The 27,167-nt window shown below is 45.0% G+C and overlaps 1 protein-coding gene across 1 annotated transcript in view; it reads right to left on the bottom strand.

Annotated features, from left to right (window-relative positions):
• MGAT4D (MGAT4 family member D) overlaps nucleotides 1-17,185 on the bottom strand; it is a gene marked incomplete at its 3' end in the record, with an annotated part of 103,682 nt that extends 86,497 nt beyond the window's left edge. Inside the window, exon 1 of the mRNA XM_018563413.1 lies at nucleotides 16,928-17,185. Within this exon, the coding sequence (XP_018418915.1) occupies nucleotides 16,928-17,018 (91 nt within the window). The remainder of the gene's footprint in view (nucleotides 1-16,927) is intronic.
• Between the last annotated feature and the right edge of the window lie 9,982 nt (nucleotides 17,186-27,167).

Genomic DNA, 27,167 nt, shown 5'->3' with positions numbered 1-27,167 from the left:
AAAAAAATCACTAAACTTGTTCCGAGTGTCCCAAAATGTGTCCTCTTCATACAGGCTGTTGCCTTAAGCAGTTGTTTAATAGATTAAAGGAAAACCAATTACTTTCAATTGAAATGTCATTTGTTTTTCTTTTTAAATGTCACTTTTTGCTGCAGCAGTGCAGCAGGTTCTATACATCCTACAGATCCACCACTTCACAGGCAGGTTATGGGGACCCTCCAGGCACAATATTTGAAGGAATTTTTCATTTTTACTCTTACCCTGTAAATCATGTAAAAATCACTGTTCCTTTAAAAAATATTTTTTGGGGGTTTTTTTGCTTTAAATTTCATTGATTCCTGTCATTCAGGGCACTACCCGGATCCCCATACACTTTTTATGGCCAATAAATTGCATATAAGGCTTCAAAATGGGGACCTTTAATTTTCTGAGTTCTACCCCCATAGACTTGCATTGAGTTCTAAGTTCGAGTTAGAACTTTTTCCATGTTCGAAAGTTCGAGTTAGAACCGAACACGGGGGTGTTCGGCTCATCACTACTAGACATGTGCACTGATAAAAAAATTTGTTTAGTTTCGTTTTAAATTCGGATTTGTGTTATTTCGTTTTTCGGGATTCGGGTGTGAAAGTCAATTCGGATTCGGAATTCGGATTCGGACGAAATTCGGTAGCGGTAGGTCGAACGTTCGTTTAGTTTTCTGTTCTTATTCGTTTCTTATTCGTTTCGTTTGCAGCAAAGTGACATTTGAGGGGGGGAAAATATATTTCTCCTCTAATGTCACTTTGCTCCAACGAACGAAACGAATAAGAACCGAAAACGAAACGAACGTTTGAACTACCGCTACCGAATTTCGGAAATGGAAATTCGGATTCGTTTGCATTCGTTATGTCTGTAATTCGGAATTCGGATACATCCGAATGTCCGAATTTCCGAAAATTCGTCCGAATTTCGATTCAGAACGAAACGAATCGCACATGTCTAATTACTGCCAACCTCAAGAGAGACTCAAACAGAATAGTGCCAAAAAAATCAAAAAACAAACAACTTAACCCATTTATTTACAACAAAACCATTGGAGAACACCTGTGGCAAAAACTTTTTGTTATTGTATTTTAATAGCAGGATGAGGCAAAGGTATACTCTTTCCGGTGACAATGCCATCTCCAGGACAGGAAGTGAAGAGAAAGCTCTCCAACGGGACAACACATCAGAAAGAGAGTTCTAACAATTTCCTAAGGGCCCATTCACACCAGATCCAGATCAGACCAGATTGTTTCTGGACCCGAAATGCATCCTAATGTATCCGTACGGTATTTCTGGCCTCTGTACACGCCAGCACAGTCCGTGCCAACCAGACCAGACCAGTTTAATACTGCATGTCTCATTTTGTCTGGTATGCACCGGAACTGCGGCAGGTTCACACCATTTTCCGGACCAGAAAATGGTGTGAACCTGCCTTAAGCTATTCAAAAAGTAAAAAAAACAAAAAGTGGCAGGAGACACACACTATAAGCCGTTTGGCAGGTGTTCACGGAAATGCGGCAAAATGCACAACGCGCTTGCATTGCCGTTGCTAATGCCACTCGAACACAGCCAAGACGATGTGTGTGTTTGCGCCACGTCCACGCACATTAAAACGTCGCAAAATGTACTACATGAACTTGTGGCGGATTTGTCACCTGTTCAGGCCCCAATTAACTCAAATCGGAAGGCGCAGCAAACGCAACACACGAATGTGCACAAAACACAAATGTGACGCACTTTCATGGAATGTGCAGGTGTGAATGCAGGATAAGTGTAGTAGAAGTTTGTATAGAAACCTGAAATGTATCTTTATAGTAACATTCTCCTTATTCCTGTACAACAGAACTCAACACTGGGAGAGGGATCGTCCGCACTGCTTCAATCAGGGTTCAATTTGTTTCACAGTTAAGTAGGGTATACACGGTGTGAATTTCGGCCTATTCTTCATGAACCAGGCAAAAGTGAATGCCACTGTCAGCACCCTTTTCTGACCAGCATTCTTCAATCAGCTAATCGAAGGAGCCTACTAGAAAATGGTCAGCCGAATGGAGTTAGCAGCCAATCAGCTGCATGCTCTGCTCAAGTATTAGGACAGCTGCCAGTTACTGTTAGAATTCAACAGAAACAGTATGGGATTCCTCCATCAATGCGCGTAAGTGTTGATGAAGGAATCTGTTCTATTTATTTCGTTCAGCCTGCAAAAATAGAAATGTGTAAATCTAGAAAACACACTTTCCCAGTTCTAATGTCTAGTTGAACAGTATCTAAACCTCTTGACCACATCTGCAAGCTTGTATAGAGCTGTAGCCATATCATTTGTTTATTAGCTGTTTGAGTTACCAAGCACTTACACCTTACCCAGTTAATAGGGTGCCATCACTGTTCTTTATATTCCGATAGTGGCGGGTGTGCCGCTGTCAGAATACTCGGACTCATGAGATTCGTCCATCCACATGGTTTAGCGTTAGAGGAATTAGTTATAGTTTTTTAATTTAGCCCACTGGTAGAATGGAAAAAAGTCTAACTGTGTATTTCCAGCTTAAAGCGGACCTTTACCCATATCTTTACAACAACAGCAACACACACACACCTTTAGAAAGGTTTAGTAATAACAATCTACACACACATATGTCTAGATAATTGCAGGATTTGTATTCTTTGCATATCTCATTTCTCTTTCCTTCCCCAGTCGTCTGACTGTGTTTACTAAGGGCAGACCACTACCTCTCATTTTACTTTCCTGATTTCTGGCATATGTGACTACGACATGTGACCATGCACATCATCTCAGGGGAGGACAATGCCTTTCCCTGAGATCTCATGAGATTACAGATGACATTTCCCAGCAATGTTCTGCTGATAAGACAATCCCAGTGTGCATTGCTTTGGCAAACTGAAGCAATTTGCACTTTCAAAGCAGGAAGTGAATGCTCTGCAAGTGTAAGTATTTCACAATCACAGCATTTAACACCTGACATGTCTATGCTATTATTAATCATCATACATAGAGGGATTAATTGGTAGAATCTGATTTTTGAGTGTAAAGGTCTGCTTTAAGTGTCTATTTATTCATGTCTTGGCTGTCAGTTCCACCCCTTCACATATATGTATTATTTTCCAGCAGTGAGCTGGGTATTTGTTTAACTTCTTGCTCCAAGGAACAAATAGGAGTATTTTGCTAGTTTGTGTTTGGTATAGTGAACTCTAGCCGTCTTACATTTCATTCATGCTAGGGTTTTATTCTATTCTCCCATTACCCCTGTAAGACAACACTAATCTAACCTGCTTGTTTGCTGGCGGTGACGGAGAGAATCCACAGACTTGAGATCAACTTAAACTAGCCAAACACTCATACAATTCTTTTGTTCAGCCTGCAGGCTGAACAAAAGATATCACACATTTCACCAGCCACACTAGACAGTATAGATGGGAGAATCTATATAAATATAGATTGCACTCATGTTAAAAGGTTTCCCACAGCACTATGGGTGCTCAAAAGAAACAGAAGTTGTTCCTTTTCAAACACAATTGTTCTGCTTGGATCTTCCATACAGAAGAGGGGCTGTTACTGCTGTCCTGATCCATTCACTTCTGTATATATCTTGCAGCTTCAGCTATTGAGCTCTGTAAACTTATTTGTTAACAAAAGGAGCAAAGAACACTTACAGCTCCACCTACTGACTACTTATGAAAAGGCTCAAATGCAACATTTAACACCTGACAAAAAATGAACAAACATTTGTATTTATTACATAATTTTCGCGTAAGAATCCATAACTACCCAACTGGTTCAGGCCGCTTGGCCAATTGTGACGATGGGGGAAAAAAAAAAAAAAATCACATAAAAATGTCAAGAGCTCTTACATTTCTCTCAAGAGCTAAAAGGATGTTGAAACAATGTCAGTTTTCCAGGCGAGCATTCAAATTTGTTCACCGTGTGCAACAATAATGTCTTTGTAGAATCATTTTCAACAAATGCCCATGTTATAAGTCACACCATTTTTTTTTTTTTTTTTTAAACGCACACTTCACTTGATTAAAACTTTTCCATGTCATTATCTCATGTCATGTTATGGAAATGCCTTCTGGACAATGCCTTGGGAACTTATTACGTGCATTATTTTCAACTACAAAAATAATTTGAACACCCCAGTGACAACTCCACAACGAATAATGTGGACTTTAGGGTTGAAGTCCTGCCTCTAGACTGATATTATATTGGCAGAACGCTTCTGGAATAATATTTAAAAGAATAATTAATGCTTAAAAGGCGATTTAGAATTGTTAAATATTTACAAAATGGATATACAAATCACATAGTTATTATCCAAATGTTAAAAACATTTTAGCAATAAATGTAAAAAGTTTTCTTGGGCTCTGTTCACACTATGGTGTTTTGTTGTAATTGTGCGCGCAGAAACGCACAGCAGAAAACATACCATGTATTACTATAGCCCGAGCAACGCCTGTTGCTGGAAAAACAGCATGAGCTTTTTCTGGGCAGATCAGCGCAATTTGGGACATAGACCACAGACTCTATAGAAAACGCATGATAATCATTTTGCACACATTTTCTGCGCCTTTCCCATTTACTTCAATACGTCACAGATCTGCTTACAAAAATGCGTGGCAAATGCATGCAAAAATACGAATAAAAACGTGCGGAATCTGCACTGAAACACTGTCGCCTTGGTGTGAATGGGGCCTAAGAGAAAAGAACCAATATTCCAAGGCAATTGTGAAGCTTTGTAACAAAATCTTCTGTTACAGTGACAACTGCAAAGTGTGGGCAAGAGCCAGTCTTCTCACTTGTATTAAGATGGGTATACACGGTTAGAATTTAATTTCAAAAATGGTAGTTTTCAGAAAGTTTGTTTGACTTTCTAATAGTTAATGGGGTCCAAAATTCAAAGAAGCAGGAGATAAAAATGTTTAGTTTTCATTCAAGAAAATCAAAATGTTAAAACCAAATGAAATGTTGAACAAGTCTCTCACAGAATTGTCACATGTGCAGACAAAAAGATTTTTTATATGAACACAAAAATTCCAACCTTGTATACCCAGCTCAAGACAACCTGAGATCCCGGGATTTTGAGTTAGAAGAGGCATTTCTTCCCTCACTTCCTTCCCCACGGGTAGAGGGCAGGCCCAATTTGGAACAAACAGACCTTCCAGGATGTAGTATGTCTAATATGTAGGTGTGGTGAAACTTGTGGAACAACATCTGTGACCGATTGTGAAAATGCTGAGATTTGTTATGCTCCTCTGAAGAATCAGACGACGATCCAGGAAATGCGTCCTATTCTTATATATAAATATTCTGTACAATAGAAGTATGACTTCGGGCCTGTTCACACACAGTACTGCACAACACACCTAGTGTTAACATTGGTCATTACCATCAACCATTCATTTGACTGGCACCCTGATCCACATCAGCAACACAAGGTACCACAATACCTTATGGTAGAATGGAAATAACATTAAAATAATAAAAATAATATATATTTTTTGTAATGGATAGTAGGTTGTAGGAAATTGTGTGGAGGAGGGTCTGGAGGGGGTGATGAAGGCATTATGCCATGGGTAGGCAGCTATGACACTCCAGCTGTAGTGAAACTACAAATCCCAAAGGGAGTCATGCCTGTGGCTGTCGGAGTCTTATGGAATTTGTAGTTACAGGTGGAGTGCCAGGGTTGCCTACCTCTGCATTATACCTAGTGGCTAGGCGGGCTGGAAAGGGGCATTTGTCCACAGGATGTTTAGCTTTTTGCAAGGTCTTATACTTGTAAACGTGTATGGGAAGGACACATTCTCCTAATGTTTCTGGTTACCACTACATTTAGCAATACAGCACAGTTTAACAATTACTCAATCACCTTCCATTGTATTATTACAAAATACAGCACCAAGGGAGATGACACTATAAAAAGCAAAAAACAATGATGGTAATTTGTATTGTTACCTTTTACTTCTGCATTTCATTCAACTTAGTCGCAGTCATGGGTCCTCATGGCACAGACAACCATGACTGAATAATTCCGTCATGGGTGGCACAGACAATCATGACTGAATAACGCAGTCATGGGTCCTCATGGCACAGACAACCATGACTGAATAATTCTGTCATGGGTCCTTAAGTGGTTAATATGTGTTTTTATGGGGTCTGGCCAGTAAGGATTGATTTCCAGCAGTGACATCGTTGTTGTGGAGCTTCGGAGGGATCCACTTCCTGGACTTCAGGGTTTTGCGTCGAGGAATCGGAGCACAGCATCTGCATTTCCACCTCTTTTTGCAGCCATTGACACAGAGACGCATATACGGGATCCAAATACAGAGATGGGCCACATCTAATGACTTCAGAGAACAGGACAATACATTTTGCTTGTACACCCAGATGTCTATAAAAATGTGATTTTAACTGAAAGCAACGTTGTCACCTTGTACTTTTGTTTTTATTATTTAAACAGCTTGTTACCAGGGCTTGGAGACACATGCGTGTTTTCATGTATTGCCATACACTTCTATAGGCCTCAACGCTCATATAAATGCACAGAAAAAACATAGACATGTATCATTCTCCAAAGTACAACGAGGGCATAGAGGTGAACGGGCTCATTGGTTTAAAGGAAAACTATGGGGTTAGGGCTTTTCCCCATAGTTCTCCTTAGGGTAACAGGAGGACACAAACTAGCGTCCTCACGTCACCCCAAGCTCAGTAGCTGTAGCTCGCGGTATACTGAGACGCCACAGCTGAAGCGGATCCCGACAAGTTTGTCGGGATCCGCCCAGCTGCGTGACAGCTGGCTCTGCCTATCTAGAGGCAGAGCCAGCTGTACCCGCCCCCTCCCCGTCCGTTCTGCCAGTCAGCGCTGGCGGATCGGAGCGGGGAGGGGGGGAATCCAGCCCCTCCCCTGTCACGGCAGAGAGCTGTGACAGGATCAAGAGGTGAGCGAATGCCGGTATTTGTTCGCTCACTTCTCGATCTATTTTTTTCACTCTTACATTTTTATCTTATCGTTTACTTTTTTATATCTTAATTGTTTTTTTTATTTTTATAATTATTTTCTTATTTTTTTACGTTTTAATCACCTTTTTTTTCATTGTTATTTAGCAATTTTTGTTTCACTTAACTTTATTGCCATCATACAGGAGCTAACAGGCCCCTGTGTGATAGCATTTGGAGGCGACAGGTTCTCTTTATTGACCCCGTCACCTCCAATACAGTGCGGGGGGAGGGGAGGACGGACAGGCTGCAGACATTACAAGACATCGCCGAGATAACTTGTAAACGAACAAGCGGCTTCCCCACACTACATTTAGTCCTGCCTTCCCAAAGCAGGACTAAATGTAGAAAGCAACTTACCGCCTGGAACATGTCAGGGGATTCCATACTGCTGCCGCCCCTCTGCTCCCTGCAGCCCCGAGGCCGGGCCTTGGTGACCTTGTGGGTAATCCGGCCCTGAACATATGATCCCCGGACCTCACTTCACACACATACTTCTAACATATATAACATATATATGATCCCAGGACCTCACTAGTCTTACAGATAATTAGGTTTCACCCATCTTCACACACACACACACACACATACACATGCTTGTAGCATATGATCCCGGTGCCTCACTAGTCTTACAGATAATTAGGTTTCACCCATCTTCACACACATGCTTGTAACATATGATCACAGGACCTCACAGAGAACACCTACTGTAGGTTTCACCCATCTTCATAACACCAGTGAAAACATATAGTAATAAGGAAAAAGGAAGTACTACATTTTGCAGCTACACAGAGTAAACATATTTGTATTACCTTTGCTAAAATCATAAAACAGAACAGAGGAAGAAAACGATTTGAAATGAAAATTATTTCAGTTCTCAGGTTAGCAAGAGTCACAGTTTGAGAATCATGCAAGTATCTGTATAAACATCTAGAAAAGATAGCAGCTCACATTGAAAGAATACATGTAATTGCCCAGGTCTGTATTTGGATCTGAATCAAATGAGTAATCAAAAAACTGGAAAGTTGACATTTTTTGGTATTTTTGTTGATCACATCAAGTTTCAAGTGCTATTTGTAAGGTGAAAAAGAAAAAGTAACTTCTCTAAAGTTTACGCCCAACTACAAAATGGTTTTGCGATTATGCGCGTTGCTGACCACCAGAAATAAGGCAGTTCAAGTACATAATAAAAAAGGTACTATCTGACTTCTAATGGAGTTACCATGCATCAGTTACTGAGACTCAACCACTGAGGGGTGCGGCAGGGCTGGGGAATAGTTTCTACCATAATGCTATGATCACAATGTTGCATCTTTCACAATTTCTGCTTTATTGGCATGCAGAAAAATTAGGTCCATATAAACAGGTGAGGATGTGCCTTGTAGGACTTCCCTAGGGAATATGGACAAGCTTGATTAAAGTGACACAAAACCCTCAGTTTTATTTTCTCCTTGTACACATCTATACAATGAACATTCTCCAAAGCAACATTTATGTTTTTAAAAAAAATCTTACTAGTTTAATCCCTTTACAGAGTCCGCTGTTCTTGCTCCCGTTGCTCTTCTCTCCCCTCACACTTCCTGTCCCTTAGTAAGAGCCATGCACGTTGATCCTGGTCACGTGCACATCTTTGTTTGCCTACACATGAGGCCGAGGAATCATCTCTCACTGAACATAGCCGTCCCCTTTCCCTCCCCCTCCTCACTAAACACACTGACAGTTTCTCTGCTTGTAACTCCTCTGCAATGCTCTGAATTATCAAAACTACTTACAAATCAGACATCAAGTTTACTACAATCTACACAGAAAAACAACTTTATTTCAAATGTCGGAGCCGTATCCTCTGACTGTGTGACCAGATTTATCATGAGAGCTGAGACTCAGAAGAAAGTATGAGGCTGGTGACAGCTCACATGCTGAATCTCCTCACAAGAAGCTCACCCCACACTGCCTCCTTGGTAAGCCAGGAGGGGAGAAATCAAAGATCATATATTAGTGTGGGAGAGCTGAAGAAATCCAGCTCCTTGCAGAGTCTAGAGGGGAGGATTTGTGGGTGGAGACTGAGAAGACACGCCCTCATCATGTTGTAGTCCTTCACCGGCACAGAGGGTGGCTACTTTACAGCACACATAGTGACCATGGAGAAGAAAAGTAGCCACCCTCTGGCAGGAAGTTGTGATTGAAGAAAAATAAAAACGATTTTGGAGCATTTAGAGCTGAACAATGACAAAAAAAAAAAAAAAAAAAAAAAGGTACACAGTCATTGATTATTTATACAATAGAAGCTATTTTTATGATTTCATTTGTGAGTTTAGTGTCACTTTAACAGAGGTTTTCTAACTTGCAGTAGTTCAAGTTGGAGGCTGTGACTAATATCCAGCAGCAGAAAGGGATTTGTAGTCCTCCATAGCTGGTGTTATTCTGCGTTGCGCTGTATAATGTTCTATTGCTGGGATTTGTAGTCCTCTATAGCCGGTGGTATTCTGCAGTGTGCTGTATAATGTTCTATTGCTGGGATTTTTAGTCCTCTACAGCTGGTGGTATTCTGCAGTGTGCTGTATAATGTTCTATTGCTGGGATTTGTAGTCCTCTATAGCCGGTGGTATTCTGCAGTGTGCTGTATAATGTTCTATTGCTGGGATTTGTAGTCCTCTATAGCCGGTGGTATTCTGCAGTGTGCTGTATAATGTTCTATTGCTGGGATTTGTAGTCCTCTATAGCCGGTGGTATTCTGCAGTGTGCTGTATAATGTTCTATTGCTGGGATTTGTAGTCCTCTATAGCCGGTGGTATTCTGCAGTGTGCTGTATAATGTTCTATTGCTGGGATTTGTAGTCCTCTATAGCCGGTGGTATTCTGCAGTGTGCTGTATAATGTTCTATTGCTGGGATTTGTAGTCCTCTATAGCCGGTGGTATTCTGCAGTGTGCTGTATAATGTTCTATTGCTGGGATTTGTAGTCCTCTATAGCTGGTGGTATTCTGCAGTGTGCTGTATAATGTGCCATTGCTGGGATTTGTAGTCCTCTATAGATGGTGGTATTCTGCAGTGTGCTGTATAATGGAACCCGGCCATTATGTCACAGACCTGTCAAGAGTTCACGTGACCAATCCATAAAGCAGCAACGAGGTATCTAGGGAATGTTTTTGCACTTTTGTTGCCTTCACATCTGCTTAAATGTTTTAGGTAAAAAAAAAAATACTTTTTGTCATTATTAAGAATTTAAAAAGGATGCTCCTTGATTCTTTTATGTACTGTAATGCCGCCCTAAGCAAAGACACAGTCTACCAGGAGGGAAGTGGTTGTTTGTCATAATAAGAGACTGCAAAGTGTTTCTATCATGCAAGCCAGAAAAAGAAAATCAGCAAAGCAAGTGTGCAGCAAGAAGAAAAGCCTTCAGAAGTTGCTTCCATGTACTTTACTTGTACGCAGAAACAAAAAGAAACAAGTAGAAAGACATAACAAGGAGGAATACCCAGATTGAGAAATAATGAAGGCCGCCACTATCGGCACACCTCTGTTCAACAAAAGTTATCTCTGAAATCGACTTTTGCTGAATGAGCCATTCTGGGCCAAACAATTAAGTAGAGCCAATCAGCTGCAGTTACTGTGCGAGTATTCTGACAGCAGAACATTCACCATTGTCAGAATACAATGGTGTGTGGGTGTCACTGTCAGAATACATGAACAGTGACTGTTTAATGTGGAATCTAAGCATTCTTTCTTGAGGGTATAGCCAGCTTAACTTGGCCCCAGTATGTGTGTGCATGTAAAGAAGTCTGTGAGACAGGGACCTGAGAGTGGAAGTTCCTTCAAGGCACGTGCAGATGTGAACGTACAGTATGTAAAGCTCGGTGTAGATTTATTACAGCTCTATACAAATCACCTGTAATTGCAGAGTGATTATATCTCTAGAGCTATGTATTGTTTTTACTTCACATTAGATAACCTCTGCTTACATTTTATTGCATGCTCAGTTTGGGCTGTGCAGGTTTGTTCAAACCCCTATTTAATAAAATATATGTAGTTCCTATTTGAACAGTGACTGAGCTAGAAGAGGAAAGAAACCACATGCTGCATTTTGTTACCATACAGCACTTCTTTTCCTCTTTTATAGCAAACACAAAATCTGTCAGCGTGCTGTGAAGAAGGCAGGAGATTCGTTCGTGGACAGCAAGCAGCAAGTGACACTAAACTCAGGAGCTAAGTCTTACAAATGCACCCAAGTACCTGAAATATTCACAGAAATGTATCTTATTTGTGTATCACTCGCTGTATGTCCTTAAAGTGACATTAAAGGATACATTTTTTCCCCTCCCCCCAATGTTAGGGTCAGCACTTACCTTAAATGATGTCTCTTAATCCGATCTGCTTCTTCTTTCCTGATGTTTTCAGCCCTCTCTCCAGCGGTGCGGCGGCTCTCCTAACCAGCGCTGACTGCTATGTCCTTGCAGGCACTTCCCATCCCGCGGTGTCTGCAAGCGGGTGCACGCATCCATAGACTTACCTTGTGTCTCTCGTCTCCCGGCCGAGAATCCGAACTGCGCATGCGCCCGCCCCAAGATGCTTTGCGGCCGCCCGAACAGTTTCGTTTTCTCGGGCGGGAGCACGCAGTGAAAACAAGGAAGTTTAAACCGCTGTTAAAGCGTGTTTTTTTTAAAAACTGTTTGCCTATAGCTATTGCTTGCTAGCAGTATCTATAGGCAAAAAAACGGGAGGGTTTAGAACCCCTTTAAAGTAGTATTAAGGTCTGGGCATTTTTTTACCTTAATGCATTCTCAGCATTAGTATAAAAACAGCCCAGGACCTTTTACCCCAGTCTCCCCCACACTTGCCTCTCAGCTGCACCTCTCGTCCCCACCGCTGGTCCCGAAGCGATCCTCCGTACCCCGAACTTCCGGGTTGCGGGGGAGGATACTGATGGCAGAGGAGCCATAGCCTCTTTCTGCCATCAAAGAGGGAAGGGGCGTGTGTGTCTATGGACGCACACAGCCGCTGCAGGGACGAGTGCGCATGGGTGCCTCCATTGGAACGATGGTGGCACCCGTGCAGGATGTGCAAAAAAGACGATTGCGCCCATTACGCCGCACATGTTACATATATCGCCGCGAAAGTCGGAGTGAGAGCAATCATTTTAGGGCCATCAATCACTGATAACACTAAACTGATGAGCGGTAAAAGCTTTTAAAGTGTCGTCTATGGCCAATTTTAAAGCTTGACATGTTTGGTGTATAGTTACCTGACGTGACCCGATCTTTTATATTTTACCAAAAAACTGGTTAATAGTAAATGTTTCATAACATAATGTAAAAAAAAACTTTTTGTTTTCAACATTTTCTGTAATTTTTTCTAATTATAATAAAAAATAAAAACCCCAGTGGTGATTAAATACCACCAAAAGAAAGCTCTATGTGTCCCCAAAAAATGGTATAACATTCATTTCGGTACAGCGTTGTATGACGGAATAAACGTCAGTCAAAGTACCGCAGCGCTGAATACTGAAAAATGGCCTGGCCAGGAAGGGGGTCTAAACACCTGGTCTTGAAGCGGTTAAAGGAGAAATGGAAAAAAAATGGCTTTAATATCACTTTAAATCATCTCTGAATTTATGCTGACACTGTCCTTCCTTCTGGAGGGGGGCCACTTTTATTCCCCATGGTCTCCGGCCATCGTACAAATGATCAATACAAGTTTCCGTGTTGGAAATCCCATGTGACCACCCTATGAACTACGTGAACTCTCTGGTCTGGAAATCGGAGTTTGTTTTCCGTTTACAAAACATAGATTTACCATTTGTAAGGTAACACTTGAAGGCAGCATCATTTTTCTTCTCATAAGTAAGCTAAATGTAACCGTAAAGAGAGTTTAAAGCCGGACTTTAGGGAAAGTAGTTATTAACCGTTGCAGTGGGGCTCTATAGATTATCTGCAGATTTTCTGTGGTCAGATGGAAAAAGTACAACAGACTCCTCCATCTACGCTAAACTGTGCGGGTGGAGGAATCAGTATCTTGCTAGTCGGCCCCGCTGGCTCTCAAAACATCTGAACAATCTGATTGGATGCAGGCATTGTTCAGGTATTTTGAGAGCCAGCGGGGCCCAATAGCAAGGTACTGAAGCTTGGCCCAGTGGGAGATCCCTCCACCCACATAGTTTAGCGTAGATGGAGGAATCTGTTGCACTTTTCCCATTGGACCATAGAAAAGCTGCAGATAATCTATAGGTGTATGGCCAGCTTAAAAGAGAACTATGGGGTCAGGGCTTTTCCCCATAGTTCTCCTAAGTGTCACGGGAGAACACAAACTAGCGTCCTCCTGTCACCCAAAGCTCAGTATACCGCGAGCTGTGAGACGCCGCAGCCGGGACGGATCCCGACAGTACTGTCTGGACCCACCCAGCTGCGTGAGTGACAGCTGGCTCGGCCTATCCAGAGGCAGAGCCAGCTGTCCCCGCCCCTTCCGCCAGTCAGCGCTGGAGGATCGGACAGGGGAGGGAGGAATCCCTGCAGGGAGCCGTGCAGGGATAGATCGAGAAGTGAGCGAGCGACGGTATATGTTCGCTCACTTCCCGATCTACTGAGCCGACCTGTGACAGTTTCATTGTCGCACGTCGGCTCAGATTATGAGGCTGAGTGAAGATCACTCGCCTCATAGTTCTCCTTTAAAAGCAAGCCGGCTCAGAGGATCAGGCGAGTAGAACATTTTCATCTTCCTCCACAAATGAGCACTTGATCCTTGCAGTGCAGGAGTAGCCCCACAGCAAGGGTTAATAATCATTTTCCCCAGAGTTCTTCTTGAAAACTTGTTGCGGTCATCATCTCTAAATCTGTTGTGTGCATCAGCGTTCTATCATGTATATTTTCAGACCTTGTTGGTCCTGCCATTTCAATAGACTTCCTTGGGGAACGGCAGAGTGTGGTGCAGCAGATAGGAGGACTGGCTGCAATAGCGTTGCCACTCTCTGCCATTCCCCTGTGAGGAAGCAGTTCACTTCCTCCCTTCTCCTCTGGAAGCTGTCCCATGTAACTCTCATTGGCTTGTGGGATGGCTCCTGCCGGTAGACTGACAGCTGCTCTCTCAGCAACCATTGTTCTCAACGATTCTCATTATCGATTAGTTGATTCCGATTCCCTGCTGAAAACCGGAGTTGCATGGGCTCTGTGTCCCCTCTGATTCCCGCTGCCCCCAGCAGGGATTGGAGGGAACACAGACCCCTGCAGCCGGTACCCAGTGGTGAGGAGAGCTCCAAAAGCTCACCGACCAGACCACACATATTAACCAGTTCAGGACCATAGGACGTATCTGTATGCCCTGGACCTCAAGTGGTTAGAACAAGATCTATGCTGCAGGAACAGCTGGTAGCATTTGAAATGGCCGGCTCCTGGCTGTCATGTACATGAGACAACTATCTAAGAGCCTGTCACATGGGCTTCCCGATCAGGTCCGTCTGTCAGCTTTTCAGGAGAACCCGATCAGATGCCCAATGTTAAGTCTATGGACAGCCGGATCCAAATGGACGGGCGCCCGTGTACACCTGGTTACCCCCGACTCCGGCCAGCTCCGGAAAAACAAATGTATCAGAGTTCTGTTTTGCTGGAAATCTGATGGAAATGGACATAAATGAGTCACTTTAAATCTGATTCCCCATAGACAGAGGTGGGGGTCTGGTGATTTCCTCCATCCCAGGATTGAGGAAAACACTGGATGGACACATCCATTCCAATCAGCACTGATCTCTTACGGATTGGACCGTGTGAAAAGCGAATCCTTTCACTTTGGAAGTTTTCCTCTCACTTCCTGCCGTGTCCCTGAGACAGGTAGTGACAGGAAATTTCCCCAATGGTACACAGACAGCCCACAAAATTACTTGACAGGGGTTTTACCTAGGCATGCACTGATACTGGATTTTCTGTATCGAGTACCGATAAAAAAAAATTCCGGTATTCGCCGATACCGAATACCAATACCGGAGCCTCCATCACGGTCCTATTTTTTTTTTCTATTTTTTACTTTTAAATTTCCCGCCAGTTCCGCCCTCATGCGACGCGGATGCTCGCAAGGGAAGGAACCCGCAGGACGGATGCTGGAGGACACAGCGGGGATCGTGGACAAGGTAAGTAACGCGCTGTGTAATCCCGAGTGGGGCTCGGGGTTACCGCTTTTGGTAATGAAAATTAACCCCGAGCCACACTCGGGAATACCACCAGGGAGGTTAAGGAAGCCAGGCAGCGTGTAATGACTTGCCACCTGGCTTCCTGATTAGCCGGGAAGCCGAGCGGTGTGTAAAAGACTCGCCACCCGGCTTCTCTATTAGCAGGGAAGCCATCTCCATGCTTCTCGTCACTAAATGACGAGAAGCATGGTGCAGGCTTTCTGGCCAATCCGGAAGCTGTGTAGTGACGCAGCGTCCGGCTTCCTGATTAGCCGGGAAGCCAGCTCCATGCTCCCTCGTCACGAGGTGACAAGGGCGCATAAAGCCAGCTTCCCAGCCACTCAGAGTGCTGGGCGCGGCGTCATTACACGGCGCCCGGCTTCCTGATTGGCCCGCTTCCCGACCAATCAGGAAACTGGGCAGCGGGTCATTACACACTGCCCGGCTTCCTGATTGGCTGGTAAGCTGGCTCTATGCGCCCTCGTCACAAGGGAGCATGGAGCTGGCTTCCCAGCCAATCAGGAAGCCGGCAGCATGTAATGACTTGCCGGACACCGGAAGCTCGGGTATTGGGCTGGGCATCGGAGCATTTGGGCAAGAACGAGTACTCACCCAAATTCTCTGCATCAGCACCAATACCGCATCCCTAGTTTTAACCCTTCCCTACTATATTTTTAAAAAAAGCCAGATACACTTTATATTTAGCCATCTAAGGATATAACAAAGAGCACAGAAAATGATACATCATTACAGAGTACTGGTAAAAATGTGGCCAGGTCATTGCGTAGTAGAGGTCAGGTGACCTACACTAGGGGTACTTGGCAAGCATTGGCTTTCAGAGGTTCTAGTGCAATGTAACAATAAGCACACCCTATCAGATGCAGTCACGGTTTGTGTATGCAGTCAGCCGTGGGTGCCGCGGTTGTCTGAACACAATAGCCCTCAGGGGAGATTCCTCCATCCACGTTGTTTATGGTTCAGATAGGGAGTGGAGTGATTGTCTCTGGTCAGCCTGCAGGCTAAATGAGAGAACTGTAGACGTGTATGGCCAGCCTAAGGCATCTTTCACACGGGCGCTGTCCATTCCATCTCTGTCACAATGGAGACATCTGTGTCCCTTTCTGTTGACAGGGAAACAAACAGACTCCTGTAATCCCTATGGGCGTCTGGATGGTAAAATGAACGGCGTCCGCCTACATCTGCCACGTTTGGTCAGTGAACGCAGACCTGGGCAAATCTTTTTTGTGCCCAATCTGACGGATGAAAAGTGGGCAGACATACGCAGGCACATGCCCGCTTATAGCAGCGGCGGGCAACAATCGACACACCAGCTGTGGCAAAACTACAAATCCCATCATGCCTTTGCCTCTGGGTGTCAAGCTGTCATAACTGTCAGTCTGGCAATGCCTCATGGGACTTGTAGTTCCACAACAGCTGGAGTGCTCAGGTTGCCTACCTCTGGTCTATAGGGATGTTACGCAATCCATTGTTATGGGCTGGATGTGGCCCCGTGGACCCCATCTGGCTGGAGACTAGTGGAAGTAGCCGGTCTGGAAATTCTTGGCTGAACAGTGCTGTTTGAATACAATAGTCCCCAGTGATTCCAGGGGCCCCATTATCACCTGTACACTCGTAACAGACAGGTCCTCTTCATCCTCCACACACCTGCCGACATTGGCAGATCAAAGCCATCCATATCACACATCCACACTGCTCTGCACAGGTCACCATGCTCCAGGCGATCCCTTACCTTTGTCTCTGTACCATGCCGTGTACCAGGACCAGGAGCAAAAAGCAGCCAAAAGCAATACGGTCACCAGACTGCCATTCCTGCACCTCATCTCACATAGCCGGGACACAGCGGTCTATAGGAGGACGGTCTCCGGACCCCGCCGCTGCCCTTTCCCCTCGGTCACGTTACTTGCACCTTCTTCCTTATTATGGGCTGAGCACACACTTCGGAGTCCTGAGGAAACAGAAACTATGGCTGGGGTCGTGTAACATGTCAGCCCGGTATACCGCCCGCGGGTTGTCTCTCCTGTCCTGCCCAGTGTCCCGAGACCAAGAGATGAGCCCGGAGTGTCACTTGCTCCAGCCTGCTGCTGTACTTCAATGCCTTCTAATCATCACTCTCAGTAACTGGATGCCGGCCGGCCCCTCCCCGACTTCCTCTCTGTCTTTTCTTGACAGCGCTGGAAGGAGGGAACGAAATCTTGTGTGAGGTTTATGTCACTCATGTTGTAGACGAAGCAGCAGCAGGTGAGGGGGGAGCCCGACCATATACAACAGGGGTGGAGGAAGGGGGGATAAGAGGCACAGGACACATGTCTGCTACCTTCTCACACCGGCTCCATGACGTCACACATTGTACCTCGATAATACCAAATCACCTGCACTCCATGCAGCGTACAGACCTTGAGTAAGAGGTTGCTGCTTGAAGTGACAACACGGATGGCGCCGTGTCAGATACAGTCACTATGTCGCCCAGAAGAAGGGACCCTGCGTGGCCCAGAAACGTTGGCTGTTTGACGCATGTGACGATTGAATTAAAAGTGCTTTACTTATATACACATATCATGGAGTGCTGGTGACTTCTATTATGGACACATTGTACCTCCTCGCACCAGCTCCATTACGTCACACTGTGTACCTCCTCGTACCGGCTCCATGACGTCACACTGTACCTTTGCAGCGGCTCCATTACATCACACTGTGTACCTTGCACCGGCTCCATTACCTCACACTGTGTACCTTTGCAGCGGCTCCATTACATCACACTGTGTACCTTTGCACCAGCTCCATTACATCACACTGTGTACCTTTGCAGCGGCTCAATTACATCACACTGTGTACCTTTGCAGCGGCTCCATTACATCACACTGTGTACCTTTGCAGCGGCTCCATGACATCACACATCGATTGCAGCGGCTTCATGACATCACACAGAGATTGCAGCGGCTCCATGACATCACACAGCGATTGCAGCGGCTCCATGACATCACACAGCGATTGCAGCGGGAGGCATTCTCTGCACCTGTGTGACGTATAGCTGAGGGGCGGGGAACTAATTGGAGTGATGGTGCGTCAGGCACAACTTTCATCACTCGTCTGCAGACCTATAACTGAAAGGCAGTAATGAGGCACTATAAAGATGTTTTCCTTTAGAAGGAAGGTGCCTGTCATTGTGTGTGGTGCAGTACATTGTGATGGACGGGTTCATGAGGTAACGTGTTTCTGTGCACACTATGCCTACATTTCTTCTCAGAGCACACCGACAAGGTGCGTTGGTGTGACCTGGGCAGATAATAGTATTTGCCATGTCCTTGCGTTGCTTCTACGTCAATCAATGCAGCTTAATGCACTCGGTGTGAACGAGCCCCGAGGGCTGAATCACACTCTTGTACCGCAAATGTAAATGTGCCTTGGGTGGGACACCGCACAAAAACCATTTGTTTTGCTTGGGTGGGATACCAACACACCGCAGTTCAAAATAAATGGCCCCGCCTTGCAGCAACGAGTATAACATCCATTACCACAACACCCAGCTGGGATTTGGATCTCATAATGAATAGGCTGCCTTAAAGGAGAACTATGGGGTCAGTATTTTTCCCCATAGTTCTCCTTAGGGTAACGGGAGGACGCAAACTAGCGTCCTCCCGTTACCCTAAGCTCAGTATACCGCGAGCTGCAGCTTGCGGTATACTGAGACGCCGCACCCGGAGCGGATCCCGACATGGACGTCGAGATCCGACCAGGTGCGTGAGTGACAGCTGGCTCTGCCTATCTAGAGGCAGAGCCAGCTGTACCCGCCCCCTCCCCCGTCCGTTCCGCCAGTCAGCGCTGGCAGATCGGAGCGGGGAGAGGGGAATCCAGCCCCCTCCCCTGTGACGGCAGAGAGCCGTGACAGGATCGAGAGGTGAGGGAACCCGGTATGTGTTCGCTCACCTCCCGATCTACTGAGCCGACCTGTGACAGTCTCATTGTCAAAGGTCGGCTAGAACTATGAGGTGAGTGGAAATCACTCACCTCACAGTTCTCCTTTAAAGCAATGCAAGTTAATGCACCACGCAAATGTCAATTGGCCCTTTTCACTGGCTTGTTTTGCCTCTCTAACTGGTTTTTCAATTGCTCAGGTGACAAGCCCTGCAAATGTATTGTAGCAGTCTTCTCGTTCAGGTTAGGCCCAGTTCACACATAGGCATATCGAATATGCGCGTTTGTCGCGCATTTCCTGGCTGTATCCCAATGGGAACGCGCAACAAAACAAAAACGTCCCAAAGAAGCTCCTGTACTTCTTCGGGCGTAGGGCGTTTTGTAGCGCGTTCATGCGGCCTGTAATACGCCCAGGTGTGAACCATACCCATAGGAAAGAATGGGATTTCAGTGTTTGAGCGTTTTGCAGAGCGTAAGAACGCGCTACAAAACGCCCAGGTGTGAACCGGGCCTCACAGTCCTCTTTGTTTTGTATATACAGCTTGTCTAGGTGAAAAGGTGTGTCACAATAAGCATGCCCTGTAAGAGAACTGAGCCCAAGTCCACACAAAAGTGTCAGTGACATCCCCCCTCCCGGCTCAATCTGCTGTTGCAGGGCATACCCCACCCCATTGTTACGTGTAGATGTGGAACTGGGAATGCCCTGGCTGCAGCTGATTGGACTGGGAGGGGGATATTTCATTGACAGTTTTGCGTCGGCTTGGGCAAACTCACTTTGCGCCATGTCCGCTCACATTCCTGGTAAACAGTATTCAGGGTTTTTACATTTTCGTTATGAATGAATTTTCGTTGCAACAAAGTGACATTAGACTTAAAAAAAAAAAGACTTTTTTTTTTTTTGTACAGCCCGTAGAAAAAAAAAGAGTGTAAGGTTCCTTTCCCGATTCATTCCAAACCCTTTAGGTCTGGTAGGAATGTTAGGAGGGACCACCTCTAGTTAAAAATAAAAAAAAGGTCTGTGGGGTCTACCCCAAAAGACATACCAGGCCCTTTAGGTCTGGTAGGAATTTTAAGAGGGAACCCCACCTCCACAAAATGGGGGGAACAAAACATGGGGTCCCCCCTAAAATTCATACCAGACCCTTGATACGAGCACAGGCAGGGCAGGGAAGGAGGGGGACAATTGAGCCCCCCAATACCAGGCCACGTGCACTCGTCATTGGGGCCCCAATGGCCTCTTCCCCACAACCCTGACCCAGTGGTTGCGGGGGTCTGCGGGCAGAGGAGCTTATTTTCATTGGTGTACCCCTTTAATTAAGGGGGCACCCAGATGCCGCCCCCCGTTTGAATGAATGAATAGTAAGGTTTCAGCCTGACACATTTTTTATTTTCAGTTTCAGTCTACAAATTCAATGTAAATGCCCACTTTTTCAATGTATAATAATAAAAAGGCATTGCATTACATTGATTCAAATATAAAAGTTTCATAAATCTCCCAAAACTGTGTGAAGGTCACTTGGATGTGATGAAGTAGAATAAAATTGTTATTTGTACAAGGTCATAGAGACACTGACATGAAAGGGTTTCCCCTGCTTTTACACACACTGGACCTGCATTACGTTCTTCCTCAATTTGTGCTGGCACATCTGGATTGGTGTGTTAACAGAGACTAATGATAGGGTGCTGGTAGGGGTCCGAAACACAGGCCAAGACTTGAAGGACATGAAGGAGTAGAAATGACTCCAGGTGCAATGGGGAATCTGGAGGAACTCCTGTGCAAAACTGAGAGAGCAGTTTGCAGAGAAATGTCACATGTTTATTCAAACGTTGTTCAGACCCCATTCACACTGAGCAATTTGTAGCGCAATTTCCGCTCAAATATGAAGCACAATGTAGCTCTTCCAATGCATTTCAATGAACCTGTTCACATCTCACAGCTCAATGTCGCCTGTAGCTTGTCGCTCGAACATGACCTATTTTTCGGCGGATTTTGTGCGATTTGGCCCCAATAGTCTTAGATAGACTGCCAAAAGAAGCGCTACCTAGCGCGACAAAATGTGCACTGTAGCTCAATGTCGCTCAGCGCAAATCAGCGGTGAAAAAGAGCTTATTATGTTGTAGCTCAGTGTGAATGGGGCCTTATGTGATGCTCAAACCATCTATTAGGCTGGGCACACACCTTACAACCATCGCAAGACTTTTGTCTTGCGATGGTTGTAAGGTACTTACAAAAACGTACAATCTGCCTATCTTGCATAGGCAGATCGTACTTGCGATGATCGCAAGCCACGCCCCCAGAGGGGCGGGCTTCCGATGACCGCAATGCTGAACGGGCAGTGTGCGCTTGCGCACACTGGCCCGTACGGCTTTTATCGTACGGACTTGCCACAAACCCGCCGAACATCGTACGATGCTCGGCGGGTTTTCGAACATGTCCGTAAGTTAAAAGTCGTGCGACCTTACAGTAGTAGAGGTCGCACGGCTTCCACACACCTTACGATAATCGTACGATCGCGGGATTTCCCGCGATTATCGTACGATTATCGTAAGGTGTGTGGGGACCTTTAGTCCTCTCTATAGTGTACTTTTCTTTAGAATTTATTTCAGCATTGCTAATTTACACTATTATTTGGAGTTTCTATACATGGATTAAAAAAAAAACTCTGTTCCATAATACCAGCACAAGCAGCCAAGATCACATCTTCTCGCCGTCTCTATCTCCCAAATAATGCCGTGGACAATTTCTTGTTTTCAATCAGCAGAGACATAAAGAGCATGAAAAGGATGCCCCAGGTGCACAGGCAATTGCAAATGATACACAAAGCAAAGCTTTTCAAATATTGACACGCACGGATAAGATGGTTTGCATAAAGTTGACCTCTTCCCAGTGTATATCTAAAAGACATAAACAGACCTAGGCTGGGCACACACCTTACAACCATCGCAAGACTTTTGTCTTGCGATGGTTGTAAGGTACTTACAAAAACGTACAATCTGCCTATCTTGCATAGGCAGATCGTACTTGCGATGATCGCAAGCCACGCCCCCAGAGGGGCGGGCTTCCGATGACCGCAATGCTGAACGGGCAGTGTGCGCTTGCGCACACTGGCCCGTACGGCTTTTATCGTACGGACTTGCCACAAACCCGCCGAACATCGTACGATGCTCGGCGGGTTTTCGAACATGTCCGTAAGTTAAAAGTCGTGCGACCTTACAGTAGTAGAGGTCGCACGGCTTCCACACACCTTACGATAATCGTACGATCGCGGGATTTCCCGCGATTATCGTACGATTATCGTAAGGTGTGTGGGGACCTTTAGTCCTCTCTATAGTGTACTTTTCTTTAGAATTTATTTCAGCATTGCTAATTTACACTATTATTTGGAGTTTCTATACATGGATTAAAAAAAAAACTCTGTTCCATAATACCAGCACAAGCAGCCAAGATCACATCTTCTCGCCGTCTCTATCTCCCAAATAATGCCGTGGACAATTTCTTGTTTTCAATCAGCAGAGACATAAAGAGCATGAAAAGGATGCCCCAGGTGCACAGGCAATTGCAAATGATACACAAAGCAAAGCTTTTCAAATATTGACACGCACGGATAAGATGGTTTGCATAAAGTTGACCTCTTCCCAGTGTATATCTAAAAGACATAAACAGACCATAGCTCCCCTTTAAAGTCCTGACAGAAACATGGAGACTGCCATTGCTGACCTCCTTGGTCAGAAATGGCTGCTTACCTCAGTGTAAAGGTGGCCTTACATTGTACATTTTTAGTTTCTGGCACTGGCCTCGTTCGGTTGTACCTAGACTTCCCCATCAAGCATAGTCAAATGTCGATTTCGGAAATCGTTCGTTAGCCATACCAACTGACCAATTTTTGAGGAACAGCGGTGATCATTTCCTTTGGCGCATGTGCTGAGATTTTTGTCGAACGAAAACCCCACGGATTCATCGCTTTTCGTTCGGTCAGAGAAAAATGTTCCAAACTGACCGATCCAAAAATTTCGATCACAGTATCAAAAACAATAAACAGGGATGTACCATCAACTGTTCGATTCTCGTTCGTGTACAATTTCCGAATGAAAATGGTACAATGTATGGCCACTTTCCATTGTGAATGGGGCTGCATGGATAGGAGGCACTGTACATTACAAAGACAGCTGCAAGTGCCCTAAAAGTGAAAGAAAATCACTCATTTTGGGTTGTAACCAGAAGAGGAATAGAAGGGACATCTTCCAATTGGGAAACTGGTTTTTGGTGACCCTGCTGATCCCTCTCTTTGAAGAGATCTCCTCTCACTTCCTGTTGTGGCTGTTAGACAGGAAGTGGTTGTAAATCCCCCAAAAATAAAAAAAAATGTAGTTTTAGTTCTATTTTCAGGTCAAATGCACCTGTAAGTGACTTCTAAGGGGAGTTATTCACTCAGCTGTCGAAGGCATAACTGAGACGAGCCGAATCCTCTTTGGCTATTCACTGCAGCCGTGTATGGCTATTTTTAGCCATTCATCAGCTGCATTTGACCCGCTCCACCTCCCATCGGATTGGCCAAACAGCCTCAGCACTTTCAGCTGAACCGAAGGGAAGAACCTGTTCACCTCAGCCATTGCAAAGTCTGGATTGGCAAATGTTTGGCAGTTCCTTCCCGGCTGTTCACCCCTATTCTCCAAGGGGATGAACAGCAGAGAGTGAATTACCGTACGGTTGGCTCAGCACTCAGCTTGGTCATTCTGTTTGCTGCCTCAGAGGAAGTGAACAGAATGAAAACTGTTACTGTAAACCAAAGAAGAAAAAAAAAAAACCAGCGTGGGGTACCCCTCCCAAATCACACCAGACCCTTTAGGTCTGGTAGTATTGTAACGGTGGACCCCCATTTAAAAAATAAAAAAGCTTGGGGACCCCAACACCCCCCAAAAAAATAAAATATAGGGCCCCCCTAAGATTCCACTCCAGATCCTTAATCCTAGTAGTGGTCTAGCAGGGCAGGAAAGGGGTCGGGGATGAGTGAGCACCCCCTCCCTGCACCATACCAGGCCACATGCCCTTGACATTGGGAGTGTGCTTTTCCAGGGTGGGGACCCCCTGAAAAAGCACCCTGTCCCCATGCCGATGAGGACAATGACCTCTTCCCCACAACCCTGGCCCGGTAGTTGTGGCGGTTTGCGAGCAGGGGGCTTCAGTTGGTACCCCTACTCATTCACCAAAAAAGTAAATAAACACCCCACACCTTGAAAAAGTCCTTTAATTGAACAAAAAGCAAAAGTCAGTTTTTGACAAGTCCAAAAACCCCCCAAATTGTCCAACGATGCAATCTAAAGGTCAATCACGTCGTTCAGCGACGTAGAGCCTCGTCAATCACACTGAACGACGCCTGCTGACTCACCATAATCAAAAAAGTTCAGCTGTCCCGTTCACTACCGCCGACCACCGGCCCCCAAATGACAGATCGGGCATGAATGTAAACAAACTGACACCCTCCGCCCATTTGTTTTCATTCCATGACAGCTCAGTGTCCTCAAATGGCAAATGGGCAGAGTGCATCCCGTGACATGACGTGCAGTGGGGTTACCCCTGCACTGCAAAGGTTAACTGCTCATTTATTTGCTACAGGTAGGAATATAAAAGATATGCTCACCTGATCCTCAGTCTTGTGGCAGTGATTGAGGTCAGCTTTCTGCCCCTCTACACCGGCTGTGGTATGTCCCTTGGCATTCTCATGTCTAATGCAAGTGAATGGACCGTATTGGAAGTGATGACATCAGTGGGGCTTAGAGCGCCGGAGTCCAGGGGAGAAGAGGCTGCAGCTTAGCCTGCAGTGTAGCAGCCAGGTTGGATTGAGGATCAGGTGAGTATATCTCTTTGTTTTTAGCCCCTAGACTAAAATGAGCGGTTAACCCTTGCCACAAGGAAAATTCACAGCTTCCGTGCACCAGACGCGTGTTACACATCCGTATAACATATGTGAATAGATTCTATTGTACATACTACCGCTAATGAAAATTTGGAATGTGCCCGAATCCCAAAACGAATTGACTTTCCGACCTAAATCCCGTGGAAAAAAAATCTGAATGAAAACAAAACAAAACAAATGTTTTGCCGGTGCATATATCTAGTATGTAGCAGGTCTAGACTTCATAATGAGCCCTGCGCTCTGCAATGATCCTTCTCCAAATAGATAGAAGTCATGTTCTTTCTTACATACACCTAATTAAACATTAATGAAATGAGTAAGCTATGAAGTCATAGAGTTTCTTTTGCAGATGAAACTTGGACTATTTGTGTTACTTATTTGCATGCTTAGAGTGGCTTTTTATCATAGTTATAGATAACGTATTTATATACAGCAGAGAGCCGTGACAGGATCGAGAGGTGAGCGAACGCCGCTATGTGTTCGCTCACCTCCCGATCTACTGAGCCGACCTGTGACAGTCTCATTGTCACAGGTCGGCTAGAACTATGAGGTTAGTGAAAAGCACTCACCTCATAGTTCTCCTTTAATAAGATCCTAAAATCTGATGTCATGTTAGGCATCCAGTTGGTCTTTCACTGATTTTTTTACCAGCACATTTTCTTGTTATTGATTTAAAGCCGAGCTTTACCCTCTTTCACTAAAATCACATCAGTATGCAGCTCTGATATGAAATCGCCTTACATTCATTAGTTAAAAGAAAAATGTTCTCTTTTACTGACAACTACAGTTTTCCCACTTCCGGCTTTAGTGATGTAGCCTGGGCCTAAGTGATGCATCCTGGAAGGTTACAGCAGCAGTGCTTTGCTGGGAGTTCTCATTTGTAAGTTGCAAGATCTGAGGGAAAGGCATTACTTCCCCTGAGATAAGGGAGATCTGCCCTTAGTAAAAACGGCCACTGTGAGGAGAATGGGAAATGAGGATAAAACGCCAGCAATTATCTATAAGCATCTGTTGATTGTAGATTGCCATTACTAAACATTTCTAAAGGTGACTTTGTTGTCATTTTAAAGATACAGTATGTGTAAAGGTCCGCTTTAAGAGACAAGCAACATGGAGGTATGATTCTTCTGCATAGTCTGTAACAACCATTCAGATTTCACTTCTATGTTTTAAGCACAACATACTTTTGGACCACTAGAAGAAGGTGTCTCAAAGGAATCTAAAGACATTCTGTAGACGTATATAGCCAACAAATAAGCCTGCAATCAATACACTCAACTCCTTCACGACCCATGACAGGATTATTCCATCATGGGACCTCAAGGGGTTAAAGAGACTACCGGCAGTCTGTTTATAATTGCAGAGCTGGCGGCCGGCTTTACAGTAGAAGCCATTCTGGCGGCTCAGCTGCCACCAGATCGTTTCTACGATCTGGTAAAGTGGCCGCCCCCCGCCCGACACCCCTGCCGTGCTTCCTGGGCCCTGCTGCCCCTCCTACGGACCCAGGCCCGGCATCTCGGGTGTCGGTGGGAAGCTGATGTAGGAGAGTGGTGAATGTCCGTTCACCTCTCTCCTCCCCATGCTATGGGACCGGGAGCAACGCGTATTGCATCACTTCCGGTCCCTGAGCTGTCATTGCTGCACTCCTGATCGCACTTCAATAGCTTATTTAGAGTGTAAAGGTGATAGTGGGGGTCTTTTGGACCCCCACTATCACCTTAAAGAGGACCTAACACCACCAATATGCTATCACATGGGGGGCTTGTAAGCCCCTGCATGTGATAGCAATTAAAGCAAAGTTTAAAAAAAGTTGTAAAAATAATATTTACTAAATTAATATAAAAATTATTTTTAAAAATGTTTTAAAGCCCCCACGAGCAGCGCATCGTCACGTAAACACACGTCGTGTGCTCCTACGTACTAAAACGACGATTGCGATACACATGCTGGGTATTGCCGCAGACGCCAGAATGAGAGCAATAATTCTAGGGCCAATATTTATGGGTATCTCTAAACTGATGACCGGTAGGGGCTTTTAAATCATCGTGTATGGACTTTTTGGGGTACTGAATTCTGTCGCAGTTTCACAGAAGCACACAATTTTTAACCTGGGCATGTTGGGTATCTGTTTACTCAATGTAA

This window comes from Nanorana parkeri, unplaced genomic scaffold, assembly GCF_000935625.1.
Source record: "Nanorana parkeri isolate BGI_ZX_2015 unplaced genomic scaffold, ASM93562v1 scaffold662, whole genome shotgun sequence".
Lineage (NCBI taxonomy): Eukaryota > Metazoa > Chordata > Amphibia > Anura > Dicroglossidae > Nanorana > Nanorana parkeri.
The sequence above is the reverse complement of the archived record's forward strand: the minus strand, read 5'-3'. Positions and strand labels throughout refer to the sequence as shown.